Here is a 19,719-nt window from a genome sequence, read left to right on the forward strand (position 1 = left end):
GATTTTTGTAGTCACGGCTATTGAATATTTAATTGAAGAAAGATGTTGAATTTTGAAAGCTAAATCTGGAGCGTTTCATATTTCAAATATTGACTGTAATTGCTTCCCTTCAGTGTGAACATCTTGACCCTCATTTCCAGAAGTGCAGCGCTCTGCATCCCTACTGAAATGTCAGGACTTATAGGTACTACGCATTTCCTGAGGACCTAGCACTTGGTCTTGAAAAGGCACAATTAATTAAATTTCTGTTTCAGTATTTAGGTAGGGTTGCAAATAAGGCAATAGTGCTTGTGCTGTAAATCTCCTGTCTTAAAAATGAAGGTATTGGTATTTGAGCATTTAAAAAGCATGATCTGCATCATTCTAGCAAGTTATATTTTGTCAGCGTGTATGCACACGCATATATATATATAAAACACCATCAACTGGGTAGATGGTTTTCCAGAAGTTTCAAAATCCCTTCAAGTTGGGGACAGCTGTATTAAGCTAGAAGAAAAATTATTAATGCTGAGGAACAAATCAGCACTTAGTTTAAAGTTGCCATCAAGAATTCATTTCGTAATGAATTGGAGTGGTGGCTGTTGTCCTGCTCGTCCCACAGGTGGGAATGAGCCTGAGGAGTGCAGCCCAGAATTAATCAGGTGGGAGGGAAAAATAAATTGTGCCAGAGACAAGCTCTGGATTTCACAAAGACCAGACTTTGCAGCGTGCCCTTACTTGACTGTAGGGGCCTGATTGACCCACTGATGTCCCAAAATGTGAATCACAGGAATCTCGAAGCAGGGGTCTGCAAACGAGTGTCCGTGTACCTGGTGGTTATACTGAGGTCTGTGCGTGCTGCCAGCGTTGTGCAGGAGGTTCTTTGTGTAGCTGAGGCTCTGGTCCTGTGTGCCTGTACTCCCGAGATCAAAGGAAGGACTGTGCTTTTCTGAAGAATAATGTGAAGCATCAGGATGTTAATTTGAAATCTTGCTGCTTGTAATTTTTTTATTTGAATTCCGTACAGACCCTGACCGTATCTCACTGCCACTAAGCCGAGCTCCAGCCTTTCGTGCCTCCCTGAAGTGTTCCCAGCCATCAGCTGCCCAGCAAGCACCAATTCCATAAGTGCAAACACGGGGTGTGTGTGGGGGGGACCCAACAGCTTCACAGGGGATGGCTTCTCAAATAAGCTGTGGGATGGATGGCAGCTGAAGGATTTTAAGTGCTGTGAGCTTGATATATTTTTGTGGCTCGGATTAATATTTCTTAATAAGTGGAACCTTGAAACCAGTTCAATTTCTAGGCTTTTCTTAGCACTCTTTTTTAGTCCCTTAAATGCAGGGACCCAAACCAAAAAATTCCCCATGTGTTACATCCCATGGCCTGTGTCCTGTGCTGTGATATTGCATCATTCCGTGGTGTTGATTCACGACCTGTCATTGCAAACGCATAAAGCAAAATCAGCTTCCACACTGGAAAAATACGCATACGGAGAGAGGCAGAGCTCTGGCAGGATCTCAAAGGCTATGAAGTTCAGATAAAAAACAAATGTTCAGTTTCTTATCTGAAGTACAGCATGGAGGTCTCCCAGCGGAGCTGTGTGACACTTCCCAGCACAATCACATACTCCAGCAGTGAGGTTCCTGATATGTGGCTTTGTAAATCATCTCTGCTCCCTTCCTGCCTTTCACTCCAATACTTCCTCTCTTTCTCCCCTCTTCTGATCTTCAAAACTCCATCTCCTTAATTTCTTGCAATGTTTTCATCTCCTGAAAGAGGAGCTGTTTTTGCTCTGGGTAGAGGGCTGAGGGAGGCTGGAGTCAGGCAGGAGCTGTCTGTCTCCTTCCTAATCTCTTTTCATTTTACAGCAGTAGACATGCCAGAAAGTTTCTACCCTTTCCCAGCCTTGTCAAATGAGCAGGGATCTAAATGTTCACCTTCCCCCAGGAGTGGGAGCTTTAAATAGAGCAGTTGTCTCTACCTCTTGCAAGGAGCTGGGTTTCACAGATGGATCGACTGCTGGTTGTACAGCAGCTAGCCGAGACTGAAGCCCAAGTTGCGTCCAAAATATTCTTTGTCGTGGTGGGAGACCAGACTTAAATAACAGCCCACCTGTTCCCAGGACGTGTTGTGCTACCTGAGGCAGCTGGACAAAGTCGGCAGAGAGCTGTGTGCCAAGCAGCTCTGCGCTGGCATAAATCTAGTGAAGGTGGGTGCTCTGCCCCCAGCACTAGGCCTCTGGTTTCCTTCTTCCAATCCACAGGATGTTTGTTTCGGAAAAAATACCCAGTGTGTTAGACATGTGCTGGGGAGGATGGTTACATATTGGGACTGGAGGCTGAAGGCAGAGAGACAGAGCAAAGAAGAAGCATCCTGTATTGCTCAGCACAAAGGCTGCCATGCTTTGTAGCAGGGTCAGTGGTTTTATTCCTTTTTGTAATATATTATGGCAATCCTGGAGGATGTAAAGCTGCTGGAACAAACTGACGCCAGAGAGGTAGTAGCGTGCAGGAGATTGTTACGTGGTCAGTCCCGCTTCTGACTGCTTAAAGTGCTATTTTCTGGACAGTCAGAGGTTAAAGAGGTAAGGATATGGTCTGAGATGCAATTGTGTGTGGGGGCATGCATGTTCATACTGATATCCAGAAGCAGCAAAAATTCAGTTCCCCTTCAGGCTAGGCATTTCTCCGCAGCTACGTTGGTGGCTGGAAACCTTTTCACGCTCGTTAGTGCTTTGTCCCCTTGCCCAGCTCTTCAGAAGGCTGTGAAGCTCCTCGCTGGCATTTGGAAGAGACGCAAACTTCACCAGTTTCGATGAACAGTTTCTTCTTGTCCATAGACGAAAAGGTCTGTGTCTTCTCTTGTACACTGGAGAAATAGGATTGCTTTCTGCAGCATTCATCGCTGCCCCTCACAGCCCACAGCTGCTTCACTGGAGGCAGGTCTTGGCAAGAGGAGCCCAGGACGTTTCTTTAAAGAGGGCTGAAGTCCTTTTTGGCAATTTTAACCAAAGGACAGTGATGGGCAATGGCACTTTTGCATCAGGCTCCTCATGGGTGAGCCCTGCAGGCGTCTGATGTCTTCTTGCCCCATCCCATGTTGATGTGCAGCCTACGGGGCTCCCCAGACATTTAGCCAAATTTCGTTGGAGGTGAGAGCATCGCTGCCGGTTGAGAGCAGCCTCACGCAAGGCAGAGCCTATTTGCAAAGGGCAACTTGGCAGCTGGCAGCATCCCAAGACATCTGCTCAGCATCGTGAGCCACCTCTGACATGTTCCTTTTGGTCCTTCAGGGCCCAGAGTCCGTTCTTCCCTTCAGCTGATGAGTGGCAGACGTTTAAGCCATGATAACTTGATCCACCTTAATTGCTTGCTTATACACGTAGGCAGCATTTCCGAGTTATGGATGGCTTCCCCAAGGGTGCTGGGCTCACACAGAGTGACCACAGCAAATATCCCTTTTCTTCTCTGACTAGTTGTGAGGCTGAGTCCTGTCTCTGTTCCTAACCATGGTCGTATCCTTTTTTCTCCTCTCTTCCTGGAGTGCAGAGATGAAATCAGTGTGTTTATGTCCTAGCCTTGAGAAGGCACCGGGGGAGGTGTGCATCAGTGCTAACAGATGCTATCACCCAAATGTGAATACTTTGCTCCTGTTTTCAGGAAGAAAATCCTGGGGAGAAAGGAAAACTAAATAATAACAACAAGGTTATGGCAATGGAAAAGCAGTAATCAAAAAGAGAGCAAATTATGCGGCTTAATGCACTCAAATTGGGGTGACCAGATAACCTCTGTCCCAGAGATGAGAAAGAGCTGCCTCATGAAACCAGAAGGTCAGAGAGAAATATTTTTGACAAAGCCCAGAGTGTGGTACCGTAACTCTAAGGATTAATAATAGCAGCACCCAATATTTGAAAAGGATGAGAAATGATCCAAGGAAAATTCCAGCCCCTTAGTGTAACGTCAATAATATGCGAGGCCTTAGAATGGTTTTTGAAGCAAAGGCTAATTAAAGACATGTTGTTGAGGGGAAAATGGGATAAAATGTGACACAGATTTTCTAAAGATAGAGCTTGCCAGACTAATCTAATAACTTTGTGATAAGATAACTGATTTTCTACCCCAAGGAAATTCAGTAGATCTCATCTTTTTGGAGTTGAGTGATGCAGTCCATGCAGGGAGCTTTGAGTTAAGACAGAGAGCTAGAGATTAGTGCAGGGACTGGAAAAACGGGCAAGGGCTGGCCTAAAGAGAGGTGACAAGGGGTGGGGTTGGCCGCAGTGAGGTTAAAAGCAGAGTTCTTCAGCTCTCCATCATAAGAGCTGTGCTTTTTTAATTTTCAGAAAGGGCTTTGGCACAAATATTAGCAATGCGCTCATGAAGTTAAAATTTGCTGATGCCATGGTGCTGAGAGGCATTGTCCAAACAGAGGGAGTTTGGGAAATCATCCAGGAAAGAGTGGATGACCTTGAGGGCTGGGACAAGAGCAGTGAGATGAAATGCACTTTTCCACAATTGTAAGGCGAGCGCATAGAGCTCAGTTAAAAGATACACAGTATAAAATATACTGTATTGGGAGCTGAGTGTTGAAAATGTGTTGGTAAAGGCTGTAGTGAAGTATTTCCTCACAGAATGACTGTGAAGCACCCAAATGGTTGTTTTTTTAGCCTGGGAAAAAAAAAAATGCAATTTGTGGGTGCATGACAAGGGGAAAATACCGGTGCCTCTGTAGGTGAAACTGGCAGGAAGGGATGGGGAATAGCAAATATTGTGTTCACATCAAGGAAATATTCATGTTGGACCAGGCGCAGAGAAATGGGCTAGCATGATCTGAGTTCTGACAAAATGTTGTTGTAGAGGAAGCCTGAAAGAATGGGGCTCATTTGGCTGAGCGGAGTGACTGCTATGGGAGCATGGGGCTGTTCCCTGCTATAAATACATTGGGAGTAAACACCACAGAAGGAAGAATGCTCTCTGTTCAAAGGGACATGGGAATATGTGGATATGAACGGGTCATGAGCAAGTTGAAGCTGAAAGTGCAGATGGGTCCAAGCCTTGCTGCAGGGTGGGATGGGGATTATTAACACTCCAGTCTTGTGTGAGTCCACAGCGGCTGCCTCATCCCAACCTCACCCAGGGCTATGAGTTGGATTTGCAGCTCTGATCCAGAAAGGTCTCTGGGCAATTTCGGTATCTGAATGCCTTTGAAAATCTGTCTTTAATTGAAAATCAGTCCTAATTTCCAATTAGCCTTGAACCGGGAATACCTAGTCTGCTTTTCTGTCTGGGACCATCCCTCTTAATGAAGGTTCTCTAGGAAAATAGGATTATTGACCTCAAGAGTGAAGCTAATTTAACATGAGGATATCCTTGGCTCACTGTAGAGAGTTTTCTGAAGACTGGAAAGGGAAAGACACAGCAACGCAAAGGCAAGAGGTGCAGTTTTCTTCTTTCAGAGCAGCCTACACCATTTGCCATGTCATCTTAATACTACACCACACATACACTCTACTTACTTTCAAGTGAAAGAAGGGTTGCATTTAATGTTTTATTTATGGAAATCCTCTGTTTGTACTAGAGCATGAAAATATAAATAGATTTAATAAATAGACGTTTGAAGGCACAAAAATATTTCTACTGTTCTTCACTCTCTTAAAATTCACAGGATGAAGGGCTGAGGTTCTGGAGAGAGGGAGTAGAAAACTGCTAAGAAAATCTGCTATTTAATTAGATACTGCCACTGTTAAGTAGGGACGGGTGGTGTTTGCCTACCTCCTTGAATGTCCTTGTTCTTCCCACAAATTTTCACTAATCCTTTAACACCAACCGTGTCTATTGCCATAATTAGGCACAAAAATGCCAAACCAGCAAGCGGTTGTAAACAAGCTGCTTGACAAAATCCAGCAGTCCCTTGGGGCAGATGGTGCCAGGAGATGAAGGAAATTTTATTACTTAAAAGATAGAGCATGGGTTTCCTGAGGTGAATCTCAACCTGTCTTGCCAACCAGCTGTTTGAAGACAGCAGTAATAAAAAAAATTATTGAAGGGGATGGACTTCTCCTTATGTTCTCCTTCACTTCCAGGGCGGAACTCAGTTGTATTTTACAGGCTTAAGGATAAACAGCCTTTCTGTATTTTTTTTTTCCATTGCAAGCAAGTTCAGCAGTGCTTCATATGCTCTGATGCTATATACGTTCCTTAATGCAATCATCAGGATACAGGTAACATATTGCCTTCCAGTAATTAGTGAAACCTTAGATTAGTGAAAGATGAATCTGTACTCAAATTTTCCCTTGATACATTAGCCTTATTCAAAGTCTGAAGTCAGATTCAGTTTTGAATATGGTTCCTGCCCTATATTATGCGTGTCTGTAATATTAAAAGTGTTTTGAAATATAGATTTGGGTCTTGATTTTGATAGCTACATCACTTTTTAAATGTGTTTTCTGGTATCTGTAACCAATTTATTGTCAGGCCTTTGACAGGAATAAGAAGTTGTTTAATAAATATACAGAATGTTTTTATTTTCTTGTCTAATTTGGCTCCTGGTTAAAGTAACCAGGGATACTTTATGTCCGTATTAAAATGTAACGCTCTTCACCAGTTTGATCAACATGCTTGTGCTTACGTTTTACTTTCTCCAAACCAAAAACTCAAATAATTGTCTCAATATAGTATTTATATTGGAGTCCCTTTAATATTAACACGATATTCCCCGTGAGCACATCACTGGGAAAAGAGCGCTTACAAATTTAAATCAAATCATCTACTGCTCCTGCTACTGCTGGTTGTGTCTGTAGCCTCACTGAAGAGCCCCAGGCGAGGAACAGGACCCTTTTGTCCTGTGGGCTGTGTGTACCCAGATCAAAACCGTGATCCCTGACCCCAAGAAATTAAGCATTGCAAATACATGCATATAGCTAGCTAAAATATGACTCCTTCCAGACTTGCAGCCAGCTGAACTATAATTTCTGACGTGAGACCTCATTCATATTTAGGACAGAGGCATAGTGAATAAACTCCACAGAGCTAAAGAAATGGACTTAATTAATAGATTATCATTCTTTTAATTGAAAGGGCTGATGACTGAGTCCCAGGTGGACAAAGAAGGTTTTGATGCTTGGGTATCACAATGATGATCTGTTCATTTCAGCTGAGGGAAGTGTTTGTCCTGCTGCTCATCACATTCTGCTTTCCATTTCTTTTAAATTAACTATTAGCTTGAGATGCTGGCATGTATAGCTTAGAACATAATTAGGATGTTCATGCCTTTTTTTTTTTTTATTTTTTTTTTCTTTTTATAACATTTACAGAGCATTGCATTTTTTTAATTGTCCACTACTGACTCTGGCAATAACCCCCTCCAAAAGAACAAATAATTAAAAAGCTATGTAATAAGAGAACTGCTGCGTATACCAGTTACGATGGAAACACTTTGTCTTTGAATCATCTGTTTTCCCAAATGCATTCAGCCCGTGAGTAACTTATTAAAGATCCGCACAGACCTTATCTTAGCCGGTCCAAGTGACAATGAAAAAAACTTGCCTTTCACCGTCGCTGCAGAAGTGCCGCATTATGTTTTCATAACGCGAGTTTGGGAAAAGATAAAAATAATTTGCTCTCCTGTTCGGAGCCGTTATAAATGAAGAAGATTGCCTTTGACTCCTTTCAGAGGTTTGAGTATTTTGGAGTGCGAGAGAGCGCCATGGTCACCGTGCAGAATTTGACAGGGGCCATTGGCAAATAATTAATGTTACCATGGCGCTGCCCATATAAAGCCCCAGTAAAGTTAATTATGTGCGGTGGTAACTCTGTAATGATCTTGAAGATAACTGCTGTGGAAGCAATATCCGTGAGGAATTAAAAGAGGTTCGGGAGAAAGTTGTACGCTAAAAAATATGCGCACAGCTTAGCTACAAAAATAAAATCGGGATTTCACTTGCTTCTGGTTTCCCTTGTACCTGAAAAGGCAGTCGTTTGCTTGATTCAGGGTTGGGAAGAAGCAGTTAGTGAGTTTATAGGTTGGGTGACTGAACCCCTGAGTTACGGGATGGGTTTGCTGCTGAGTCCTGTGATCAGTGCACATGAAGTCAAGCCCAATGTATGTAACCTCTCAGTTTTGGAAGTCTGAGCAAGTGTGCGGTGGTGGTGGTCCCAAGGAGCCTGCCCAGCTCCACAGTCTGCTAAATGTGGGAATCCAGAATGGGCTTAGCCTTTTGAGGGAGGATATAAAACTCCAAAGATGCTGGGCAGTCCTACCTTTGCCACTACCTTTGTCACCTGTCAGAGACCTCAAAATTGAGCAGCCCTGGCTGGCATCCAGGGTGGTGACGTCCTGCCCTCCTGAGACTGTCCCCAGGGAAAAGGGGACAGAGAGCTGTGGCCCCCTGCGATCTTCTGCTCCTCCCGTCAGCCAACTCTGTCCTTCTGATGAAGAAGCATCTTTTTTTGCAGGCTGAGGACTTGGGGAAAGGACAAATGTGTGAGAGCTCTGGCAGCCGGCAGAGCTGGCAGCAAGCTGATGTGGCCTTGGAGGGGATGTCCAGCTGTCGAGCTGGTGTCAGTGTCCTGTGCGTTTGGAAAGATCCCAAACACTTTTTGGCAAAAGAGCTGTGAACTGACTGTGCAGTTGGGGGGGTTTCCAGTTCTGTTTGCGTTGCCCTTTTCAGCTGCACTGATGCTGGTGTCCCTTACTTTGCAAGCACAGCTTTACAGCTCCGAAGCGAGACCCTGTACATTTAGCTGACTTCACCATCCCTCGTCAGCCTTATTTTCCAGGCTTCTTCCTATCCTTTTCCCACCTCTCCATAGCTTGTCAGCATATTCGTTGCATTACGAAGATGGGAATTTGGAGTGCATCAGGCCAGGGTGCTTCCTCCCTTCCTCCTTTTATCTTGCATCCTTTAGTATTTGTGAGTCTCTGCGTTGTCTGTGGTAGAACAGCATCCACTTACGTAGTGTAACATGGGGCAGAGACCCCTGCTTATACTCATAGAGTGATCCTGGTGGAGTCAGCATTATGCAGTTACTGGTAAGGAGGACTCAGGAGCAAATGCAGTGCTGTGTTGGCTTAGGGTTGACTTTTGATGCTTCCCCCCCCAAATTTTCATTCTGAAATGTGACTGCTCATTCTTTCTGCCGTACCATCTTCCCAGGTGGCTTTCTCCAGTTTCAAAAGTGATGCTGTGTTCTCCTATTCGGTACTTGTAGTTCCTGATCATTTTTGATCTGTCTCTTCACTGCTTTATATCTGTACATGTTAAATCTTCTTTTCCTTAACTCACTCATCTCTCTGACTCATTAAAATGGTGCTATACTTTCTCTTCCGAAATGTTTTCCGTTTTTTCCCCCTTGCGTCGTGCTCTTCTTTTATTAAACTCCCCAGTTTGATCATTATCCATTTTATTAGTCAACATAATGGTGGCAGCAGCAATGATCTGTGTCAGTTTTTGCCACCATAGTTTCCTTTGTCCCATAAATCAGGGTCTCATGCTGTGTCCTTTTGGAGGTGTAGACCACTGGTAGAGGCACTGAGATGTGGTTTCTTGCTTTGTGGTTCTTTGTCTAGATGGCAATTTCTTCAGTGCTGCCCACCAGCCTTGCAGTTCAGATCCTCCCCTGAATCTGGATTATTGTTGCAGTGCCTGTGCAGCTGTAGCATCCCAGAACCGTAGCCTTGGGCCAAGACTATTATCCTCCCCAGCTGATTGAAGAGTACTAATTTGCTGACATCCAGCATCAGTAGTAACTAATGAGTCCTTGGCTATAAGTGGGTGAAGTGATGTGCTCGCAGGGGACCAGAGCAAACTCAGAGAGGAGCAGACGCACAGAGCAGCAGCAGTAAGTAATGTCTGAACCCACGGCAGAGCAGAACTCTGGGCAGCCCCTAGAGAATAGGTAAAATAGGTCCTTGTTGCTCCTTCCTCCCACGCGTGGGTTTGCGTCCCAGGTCAAAATCTTGTTGTTTTTTTTTGTGAAGAGAAGATCATCGCTAGCGTTCTGCTTGCACCAAGCCTGGCTGACGTCAGTGAAGCTCTGCCTGTTCCTGCCAGCACTGAGTTTGACCCATTTTATTCAGAGTCTATGTTACATACCTCCGTACAAATGATGAAGCAGTGGCTTAACACAAGCAGTGATTCATAGTGGCAGACACCTCTGCAGTCCTCAGAGGATGTCTGGATCTTTCCATGGCTGCACTTCACTGAGGAACCACCTTGTTTGCAGCCCAGAGTCATCTGGAAATGGCCAGCTGCTGCTGGGAAGCCCAGCCCCTCCCTCCGTGCACTGAAAATCCCAACATCTAACTTTTGAGTATGCTCTATCCCTGTTGTACATTAAAGGAGGGCACAGATGATCTCTAGCATCCCATGCTATGGGGGTAGCGAGTACCAAATGTTGCTGCAGCTCTTGTGCCAGAAATGTGCCACACGGTGTGAACGTGTAAAAGCAGCAATCGCTCCTGTGGATCTCCGTGTCATCGAGCTCAGCCCTGCAGATCTGTGCTGCTTTTTGCTCCTTCCTGAAACTTGCTCAGAAACAACTGCGCAACGAACAGCCTGTTTATGGTTTTCTTTCTTCATCTCTGTTGCAGGCATATTACCTTTTAAGAATCTGTTGCTGCTGGTGGTGTTCATTGTGTCTGAGTGTCGTGTGTTAATCTTGTGGCGTGCTGTGGTGATGCAGCATCGTTCGTGTTCCCCTCAATAATGGTACTCCAAACTTTGTTTGCATTTGTAGTGCATCAACTTTTAAGCAGCCAAAAGCAAAACTGAGTATGTAAAAAGAACAAAAGATATCATTGCCAGTCTGGTTGTGGCCCAGCAAGGCAGAGAACAAACTTAAGCTCAGATGCCAGTTTCAGTACTGAGCCCTGCAGAAGCTTTGATCAAAATCCTTTGTATTTCCTGTCTCACTTTCCTTCCTCTGAAAGAGGAAGAACGACAGCTAATGCCACATACCACTGCTTCTATATAAACAGTGTATTCATCACATATTGCTGTTGAATATTAAGCAGTGTGTCACATATTTTTGTAAAGCTTTGATAAAGCACGTTAAAGGAGAAAGTTAAATGATAATGATGTGCTGTTTGTATATTTTTTGGTTTGCTGCATTTTTTTACATTCAAATTAGAAAACAAATATTTGATGTGTATTTGCCTTTTTCACTTTTGATCCTGATTTTTTTTTCTTCATTCATAAGTAGCCCCTTGTTTTCTGACCTAGTGTTGTTGGAGAATGAAAGCAATGTTTTTCTAAACAGTTCTTTATCCAAGTTCATGCCAAAAGCGCTGTGGATTTGGACTCCACCCTCTACCCCAGACACTCTTCAGCATGAAAGAAAAGCAAATCTGTCTTTTAATAAGATGAAACCGGGTTGTATAATCATTGGATTTGAATTGCCTGCTCTCACTAGAACTGTAGATTCACGGCTTGGCTAAATAACTCCTAGCCCTTCTTCCATTGGAAATGGATATTTTGAGCAGCTTACAGTTTGGGGATCCTTCTAACAAGACCTTAACAGAATGACACTCTGTCTGTTACGCACAGCCAGTGAGGATTCATGGTATTTTGCCACAATTACCTTGCAAGAATGCTTTCTCCTCCCTGATTGCACGGTGCCCTGCTTGTCCATGGGACTTATGCTTTCTCCTCCACAAAGGCCCCTCAGTTACTGGGGCTGTGCTGGTAAGATACTTGAAGGCGTTTGGAATGATGTTGTTTTCTCTTTGTTGTATTGTCAATGGTGATACGTCCATTTGATGTTAGTTCAAAGCTTACTGAAGCCACTGAAGCTTTTCAGAGACTGGGGGGACTGGATCACCTCGCCATGCGGAGAGAGAACTTGTGGTGAGAATGCGCTGTGCGTTGCTTCCATAGGGGAAAAAAAATCCAGTGAAAACTCTTTTTTTTTTTCCCATTTTTAAAAATAAAATATATGACTTGTCCCGTGAAAGATAGACCAAGGGCAGTCTCCATTAGTATGCATTAACATTTCCCATTCAGCACGTCCCTTGAGCATACAGGTCAAAGGAGAATGAATGTGTGCATGACCTACATCCTTCAGAGACAGGGCAAAGTATTATTTTCCTAGGGACAGCGAGGTCTGTCCTGTGACTGTCCTCTGAGGGAGTTTATTTCTCGTGTTCACAGAATCGACGACTGTTTTTGTGCATCTCGGAAACTGGATGCGGTTGCCACTGAAGCGAAGTTCAAGCAAGACCTGGGTTTCCGAATGCTCAACTGCGGCCGAACGGATCTGGTTAAACAGGCCATATCCTTGCTGGGGCCGGATGGGATTAACAGCATGAGTGAACAGGTAACAAGATAGAAATGTAAAGAAAATCATGAAACGTGAGGGTTTTTTTCTGTTTATCGAAGCAAATGAGCCCCAGCTTTCAGCTAAATAAAGGCAGGACCTTAATGTTTGCCCTGCATTACTTCACATTTAGTTAAAGCACCATCAGGTGAATATCTAAGATAAGTTTGGTCATTTCGAGTTGTATTGATTCTTTGGTCCTGAGGCAACTCAGCATGACGGCGAATGCATCCCCTGAAATATTCTTAGCAGAGAAGTGAATTGGGTGAAGCCAGAAGGAGATCATGAGACAGCTTAGAGTTAATCTGAATATTTAAAATGGTTTCAATGTCTTGAAAAGTGGTGTGGGACAGGACTTTCTGAGGTGAACACCTTCCCAGAGAAAACTGCCCTGGGATTTGCAACACGTATTACATAAACCCTCGGTCCCCTGTCAGGAAAAAGTTAATCGCTGGCACTCTCTGTCTGAGTTGAGTCCTGTTTGAACTGACCTTCTAGACGTGAAAGCCTCTCTGCAATGTTACCTCTCCATTAGCTGTATTGCCAACATCCACCAGCTGAAGAGCCTAAATTTCTCTGGAGTTGCTCCTCCAGGAGGCCAGTGGTTGTGTCCAGGGATAAACCTGCCCCTGTGGCTGGCACAGTTGGACTGTGATCCTCACGAGGTCATTCCCCATTCCCAAGAGGGTAATGATGGACATGGATATTACCGCTTCCTTTTGAAATTGAGTTTTCTGAATTTTTTGATGCCCCCAGTGAAAGTCACAGTTGGATTTTAAGTAGGTTTAGGTCATCTGAGAGGAAAGCTTCTCTAGGAATGTGAGTTAAGTTGCATTCAGTAGTTTCAGTTTGGGTCAATGTTGTGAATTTCTTTGAGAAAAGCTTTAGTAGAAAGCAGTACTCTCTGAAAAAAAGTTGTATGAGAGAGCCCATTCCAAGGTTCATACATCATACTTCTAAAAATCATTATTATTTTAAGTTAGTCTGAACCTGGAAACTTTTCACAGCATATTTCCTCTGTCCTCCAGGCTGAAACCTGGGAACACTCTGGCTTGATTCATCAAAGTACTTAATCATACGCTTAACTCTGAACACATGCTTACATCCCATTTGAGTGAAAGTTAAGCCAATACTTAAATGCTTCCCTGGACCAGACATCCCGCATCTTGCAGGGTAGAATCCTAAGTGATACAAGGCTGAAAGAAAAAGAGTCATTTTTTATTTTACCAAAAACCAAACACCCTGGGTGCTGATTTTTCATGTTGTTACTGTGTTCCTGTGTGTGTGGAGCAGTAATGATGGGCTCATTAAAAACCCATTCCTCCCACCTGCAAAGAGACGGGGGCTGAGAGATGCTGCAGCACAAGGCTGAGCTGCAGAGCAAGCCTGGGGACTGGCAGAGGCATAAGAAGCAGGGGCAGCAGTGCAAGAGGAGGGGAGTTTGGAAACCTCATTAACTCTTTAAAATCCTGATACAGCAATGTGACATTCAGGGCCTCTTTTAGTCAACGGTAAGTCCATCATCAGCCTCAGCAGGGCCAGAAACCACGTGTGGCACACAGGCAGCCCCTTCACATTGCTGGGATTGCTGTGGGGCTCTTGGCTCTGGCTGCACAAGTGCTGGGTCATGCACAAGGACTTCAAAGTCATGTGCTAACCACCTGATTTAACTTCAGAATAAAACCCTTCACAGAATTTGAAGTAATAGCTTAAGTAACATGTACTTAATTTTAAGCTACTGTCCAGTCACCGTGTTTCAAGGCCCGAGCACAACTTTTTGATAATTCTGGTGGTCTTGTTTACTCTGGTACTATTTATTGACTGCCAGAGGAAATGTTCTGTCACTGACTGTAGCTGAACTCGTTTCAAATTCTCTTTGCAAGTATCTCCAAGTCACCCGAACCTGTCCTTGCCTGGGGTGAAGTTGTTTGTTAATAATGGCAGGAGGCCCCAAATTCCTGTTCCCTTTCTCTGTATCTCCAAAAGTGGGTTTGATCCTGTGAAGTTCTCAATGACTTTCAAGGGGTCTCTCACTACCTTGCAGGGCCAAACCTTAATTTATGTTTTCTTTACAAGGGCAATCCTTCCACACCTCAGCACCTACTGCTTTTCAGCCCTACACTGGTAGCTCAGCAAGAATGGTGGTGCTGGGCTCTGGCTAGGAACAGAAGTGAGTGGCACAGCTCTGTGTCTGGCCATGCTGGGCATCCCCTGTGCCTCTGAAAGTAATTTCACTTCATGGCAGCACTCAGGTTAAATAAACAGTGAGCCTGCTGCCATCTGACAGCAAATTTACCAGGCGACTTCGAGATAGGCTACAAACATGCATCAGAGGTAGCCGCACACTGCGGTAAATTTACTGCAAAACAACCAGTGACTGTTGATCAACACCCCCTACTGTATTCAATAAGCAGCTTTTTCTGTTATAATTTATGGTAGATTTAATGATTTCTTCATGGTTTCATCTAGACTCATTACCACAGCTACAATAATACTTATCTTAAGGGAAATGGTGATCAGGCGCAGCAGGTATGTCAGATTAATACAAATTGTGTTGTGGTGGTTTGGTAGTGAAGGGTCAGTTAATCTAGTTTTCCTCCAGACAGGGCTGTGTTTTCCTTGCAACAATGCTGTCTAGCATTTCATTTAAAATGAAGTTTTTGTTTACCAGGGAGTGCTATGCAAAGCTTTAGCATCTTCATTCCCTTTTATCCTACGTGGAAAATACCGGCCAAATCTGCCCTGTCATAAGAAGAGCTTTGGATGTTTTTAATGGCTCTGGTGGTTATTTTAAAAGTTAGATTTTAAGAAACAGTGATCATAGAAAACGGAATAGACTTGTTGTCTTTTTAAACTATCAGTGGAAATATGGTTGCTTTGATAAAAACATTTCTCTGCTGGGGCCCCAAGGACAAAGATGCTAAGTTTAGTACATGAACATGGAGGTGAAGCTCACAAACCTGATTTCAGTAGCTGGGCTAAGAATGACAAGGATAATGTGTAAACAAAACCAAAAAAAAATGAAGTGACAGTGAAAATGGAGATTTTACTAAATGGTTTGCTTTTGTTAGTCTGAGAGGCATGTCTGTAACAGAGATAATGGATGTCATTAAATACATACTGTTAGTCTTGATGATATATACTTAATTATTATTTTTTTTTTTAAATGAAAAGAGTTTTGTGTTAAATTTGTCAATTCCTTTGTTTTTTTAACTCCAAAAAATGACTAGGGCATGACTCCACTGATGTATGCTTGTGTCAGGGGTGATGAGGCGATGGTGCAGATGCTGCTAGATGCTGGAGCAGATCTGAATGCTGAGGTGAGGACTTTTTGTTGGTTGTATCTTTGTTCTGTTATTTGTTCACATCTTAAACTGCCTCCTGAAACAGTAGCAGAAGGAAAATCCCAAGAATTAAAAATAAAAGAAAATTGTCTTGTCTGGGACAGCACCACTTGAAATGAATAGTGAAATCAGACTGCATTAGGTTAACATTGGGATTCACTGCACAGAAAGGGGCAAGTCATCAGGCTTTCCCCACAGGTAATACTGATTTAGTTGTGTTTGCACACTGCAAATGAATACAGGCATTAGCGCTAGCCATGGAGCACAGCTCTGATGGTATTGGAAGGATTCCCTGAATCTCAGCTGAGTTAAAATCAAGAGGGTAAAAGAAATACCCATCTGATAGCCTGCCAAACCTTGAGCATTTCTATGCCTTGGGATGTTCTGCCTAAGCATCCCCAGCACAGAAGCGCAGTGTAAGTTCCAGTGTTCTGTTTTATGAAATGCTTTGGGCTGAAAACTGTTGGATGAGGAGCTTAAAGCTTCCAGAACATAAACGTCTCTTTGATGAATGCACATCATAAACTTACACAATCTGTCCACCAAACAGATTGTGGTCCAGCTCCGTGCAATGCAGGTATGTACATTTTAAAGAGCCGTTTGAAAATCCATAAGAGAATTATTTGTTAATGATTCCAGTTTCAATTTGTGGAGGTCATGAGTAAATTAAGCTGTCTGCTTCACTTATCTGTGTTCCATCTGTTCTGTTTGGATTTGAGCGAGCTGATAGATTGCAGTTACTGCTTTCAGCCAGGCATTTTGCACTTTTAAAAATTTAATTTAAAAGTAGAAATAGATGTCACCTGCACAAGACTGATAATCATTACTATCTGATTGCTGATCGGTGGCTTATGTGAAATCATCTGATGATTTCAGTTCAGTTTCTTAAGGAAGTCACTGTCACCCCTTCCCTCACAAAATTCAAGTAAACCACCCTCAGAGCTGGCAATAATTGAATACTTGAGCCCTTGTTAGCACTGTTGATAGACACATCAAAGACTGAATGGACATGGGACTGATCTCTCCTGCTGCTCTGAGTCTGTGGCTCACAGGTGGAAGGGCATTACTTGGCTTTCATCAGGAGCAGAAAGCCCAGTTCTCCCAGTTGTGCCAGTAATCTTCCAGACTTGAACCAAATGCAAATGTAAAGAGTTTTGTCGTCCTGAAACTGCTGACATCTGAAAGTGCAGCTCCAGTGAGGATTCGAGCCTCCCTGATTCATTTCTGTAGAGTGTTTGCTCTGAAATCAAATGAAAACACTTTGGGACAAGAACTATGAATAATTATGGTGTGCAATTAGAAGATGATTTGTGCACACCACAACCAACTGTGCAAATTGGGCAATTACGGCAAAAAAAGGCAAATCAGCCATGAACGAAAATAAATACTCTGTCAGGTGCCTGCATCATTTTCCCTATTTCTTTTTGCAAATCAGTTATATATATATATGTGTTTCTAAAAGTAGCCTCAAATGCTGGGTGCCTCCCTTTCTGATTGCCCGTCTTTAGTGAAAATGGACTCATTTCCAGATGTTCTGAGAAGCTGCAATTCACTCGGGAGTCAGTGGGACCTGTAGCTGCTCAGCAAATCTCAACTGAGGCTTTAGAAGCCCTGTGAGCCACAGGTCTTTTGCAAACACCATGTCAACTGACACCCCGCCCCCCCCCCACCCCCCCCAAAAAAAAAAAAAAAAAAAAGGAGCAAAGGAGTTAAAATGACTTCATTTTCTTTGCTGCTTGCTGTGGGCTGCCCTGAACAGCAGTGGGAATCCATGCTGGAGGAGGACGAGCTGGACACGTGTCTCACTGAACCGTGATGGCCATTCTCAACCTCTGCTGCTCTTGCTTCCCAGCCTAAATCCAAAGGCTCAAACTGCTTGATCCTTTTCCTTCTAAGCAAACCCAGGTGCCTGCACACTTCTGTTGCACCAGGGCTCATGGTGCACTGGTCCCTCCAGGGCTGCACAAGAGAGATGGGCACTTTGACCTCCCTCTTTGGCAAATCTGAGCGATGCAGCCAGGCACTGCTGCAGATCCGCTCCTCTCACAAGCTGTGGGATCTGCACAGGCTCTTCAGATTTTGTCCTCATCCCTCGTTCTTGGGACTGAGGGCTTGGTCGTATGCTTCTAGCAAAATGCTGCATGTGGCACTTGGAAATGCAATCTGCTAATGCAACCAAGCATTTAGCTGCTGGCCCCACTCCCCTACATGGATAAAACGACCTCAGGCAGGATAGGGAAAGCGTAGCTGGCTGATGAGGCAGAGAGATGGTGCATCTTTTACGCTGATTTTAGTCCTCCTTCAAAGACCAATAATAAGGTTTTGAATTTTAGTGTCACACTCCATCTGAGTGTGCAAGCTCAGATTGCAAATGTTCATTAGATTGTTCCATCTCTGTGAACCTCATCAATATTAATATCCCCGACTTTAGGACGGGGAACCTGAAGTAGAGAGTGGTTATTCATCTTCCCCAATGTCTCCATTAGAGGAAACAGGCACTAAAACAGAAAATGGAAGGAGCAATGTGAAAAATACCATTTTTTTTTTTATCCTGAGGATATAGTTTGCATCTCTTTCAACTGTAGCCACCCTGCTTTGTTCTAACGCAACTCAGACAGGAGAAAAAAAGTAAAAAGGAGTTTTCTTAAAATATCTGTGAAACGCCACTCTGCCCCATCTGTTCTCAGACGTCTTTTTTTCCTCTGGTGGAAGAGGAGGAGCCTGGAAGTACTGCTGGAAACTCTAGGGCAGGGACTGGGATGTGTCCTTCTTGATGTCAACAACAAAAGTCTTACTGATTTATGTGGAAAGAATTTCTTTGGGCTGGAAGCAATTCCAAGCACTGGGGCTGTCAATACATGGCCTGGAGGAGACAGTGGGAGCAGTCCTTAGCTATAAGCATCTGATCCATCCCTGCTTCCCTAGTGTGTGCTGCTGTAAACAGCTGTGGATGTTTTGACCTTGTGCAAAAGTATCTGGTGGCCAGTGGTTTAGATGGAGCTACAGTAGTTGGTAAAAAGACTTCATTTGGTATGAACGCTATTCAAGCTGTCAAATCGGCATGAACAGTTTTAGCATTAAGAAAATTTTTTGCTGGAAAAAAGAAACCAATCATTTTATAAAGCACCTTTCCCAGGTTTTCTATTTCACCTACTCCCTCACGTGCCTGGCTTTCAGGCAGGTTGAATTTTCTTACGTATAGCTCTTTAAAAAAATAACTTTAATTTGTTTGTAGGTTGTCAGTACTGCTCATAAATACCCATCCGTCCACCCTGAGACCCGCCATTGGACAGCTCTGACATTTGCTGTGTTGCATGGACATATTCCTGTAGTTCAGGTATTATTGTATTTCCCTACCTGCATCTCATTCTTTTGTTTCTCCTCTTCAGTTATAATTACATTCATCTCAAACCAGTATCCTCTTGTCATACTCATATTGGTTACTTCTGCTTCTTCTGGAGTGTACTGATATATAATAAACCTATTATATAACGAATATAATGTTCAAACCTTAACCAATATGAGGTTTAAATAGGACGATTTTAAAGCAAACTTGCACCAAAGAAAGTCTGTCAACTCCTTGTGCTCCTTCCTGACCACTCGTTTTCTGTGTTTGTTCCTTCATTCATTACGCTTTCTTCCGCTGTAATACTCTAACAAACACAAAACGGCTGCCTTGGTGGGGGAGAGGCAGACAGCAAGAGCCATCGCCCTGTCCCACAGGGGCACTCAGTCTCCTTACCCAAGCAAGGCGTCGCGTGGGATATGCTGGTTCTGTGCTTTGGCATCACAAAAGTCGAGAAGGTTTATTCTTCAAAACAGCTGTGTCTATGGCACACATAATGAAGCGCCAAAACTATGAAAGCCTAACAGACAAGAGGGGCTGGAGGGCAGGCTCCGTCCTGCTGTCTTTGGCCACTTTTGTTTTCAGCGTTGTTGTTATTCATGTGGAAGTGTTCCCGATGGAGACCACAGCTTTTGGATTCATTGCTGCGATTTGTCCTTAAGAATTACCTTTCTTTGGCCATGGCTTTGTATAAAAGATGGAGGCAAATGAAATCTGCTCCGCTTTAAGATGGTGC

The 19,719-nt window shown here is 43.7% G+C and overlaps 1 protein-coding gene across 2 annotated transcripts in view; it reads left to right on the forward strand.

The window, feature by feature from the left end:
* Positions 1-19,719, forward strand: part of ABTB3 (ankyrin repeat and BTB domain containing 3) — a 161,627-nt gene that overhangs the window by 114,015 nt on the left and 27,893 nt on the right. Inside the window, exons 5-7 of one of the 2 annotated variants that reach the window (XM_082784185.1) lie at positions 12,128-12,293; positions 15,524-15,613; positions 18,873-18,974. In XM_082784185.1, coding sequence (XP_082640311.1) covers positions 12,128-12,293; positions 15,524-15,613; positions 18,873-18,974 — 358 coding nt within the window. The remainder of the gene's footprint in view (positions 1-12,127; positions 12,294-15,523; positions 15,614-18,872; positions 18,975-19,719) is intronic. The other variant, XM_082784186.1, reaches the window with a different exon arrangement.

The sequence above is a fragment of the Aythya marila genome (genome assembly GCF_965140915.1).
Source record: "Aythya marila genome assembly, chromosome: 1".
Classification (NCBI taxonomy): Eukaryota; Metazoa; Chordata; class Aves; order Anseriformes; family Anatidae; genus Aythya; species Aythya marila.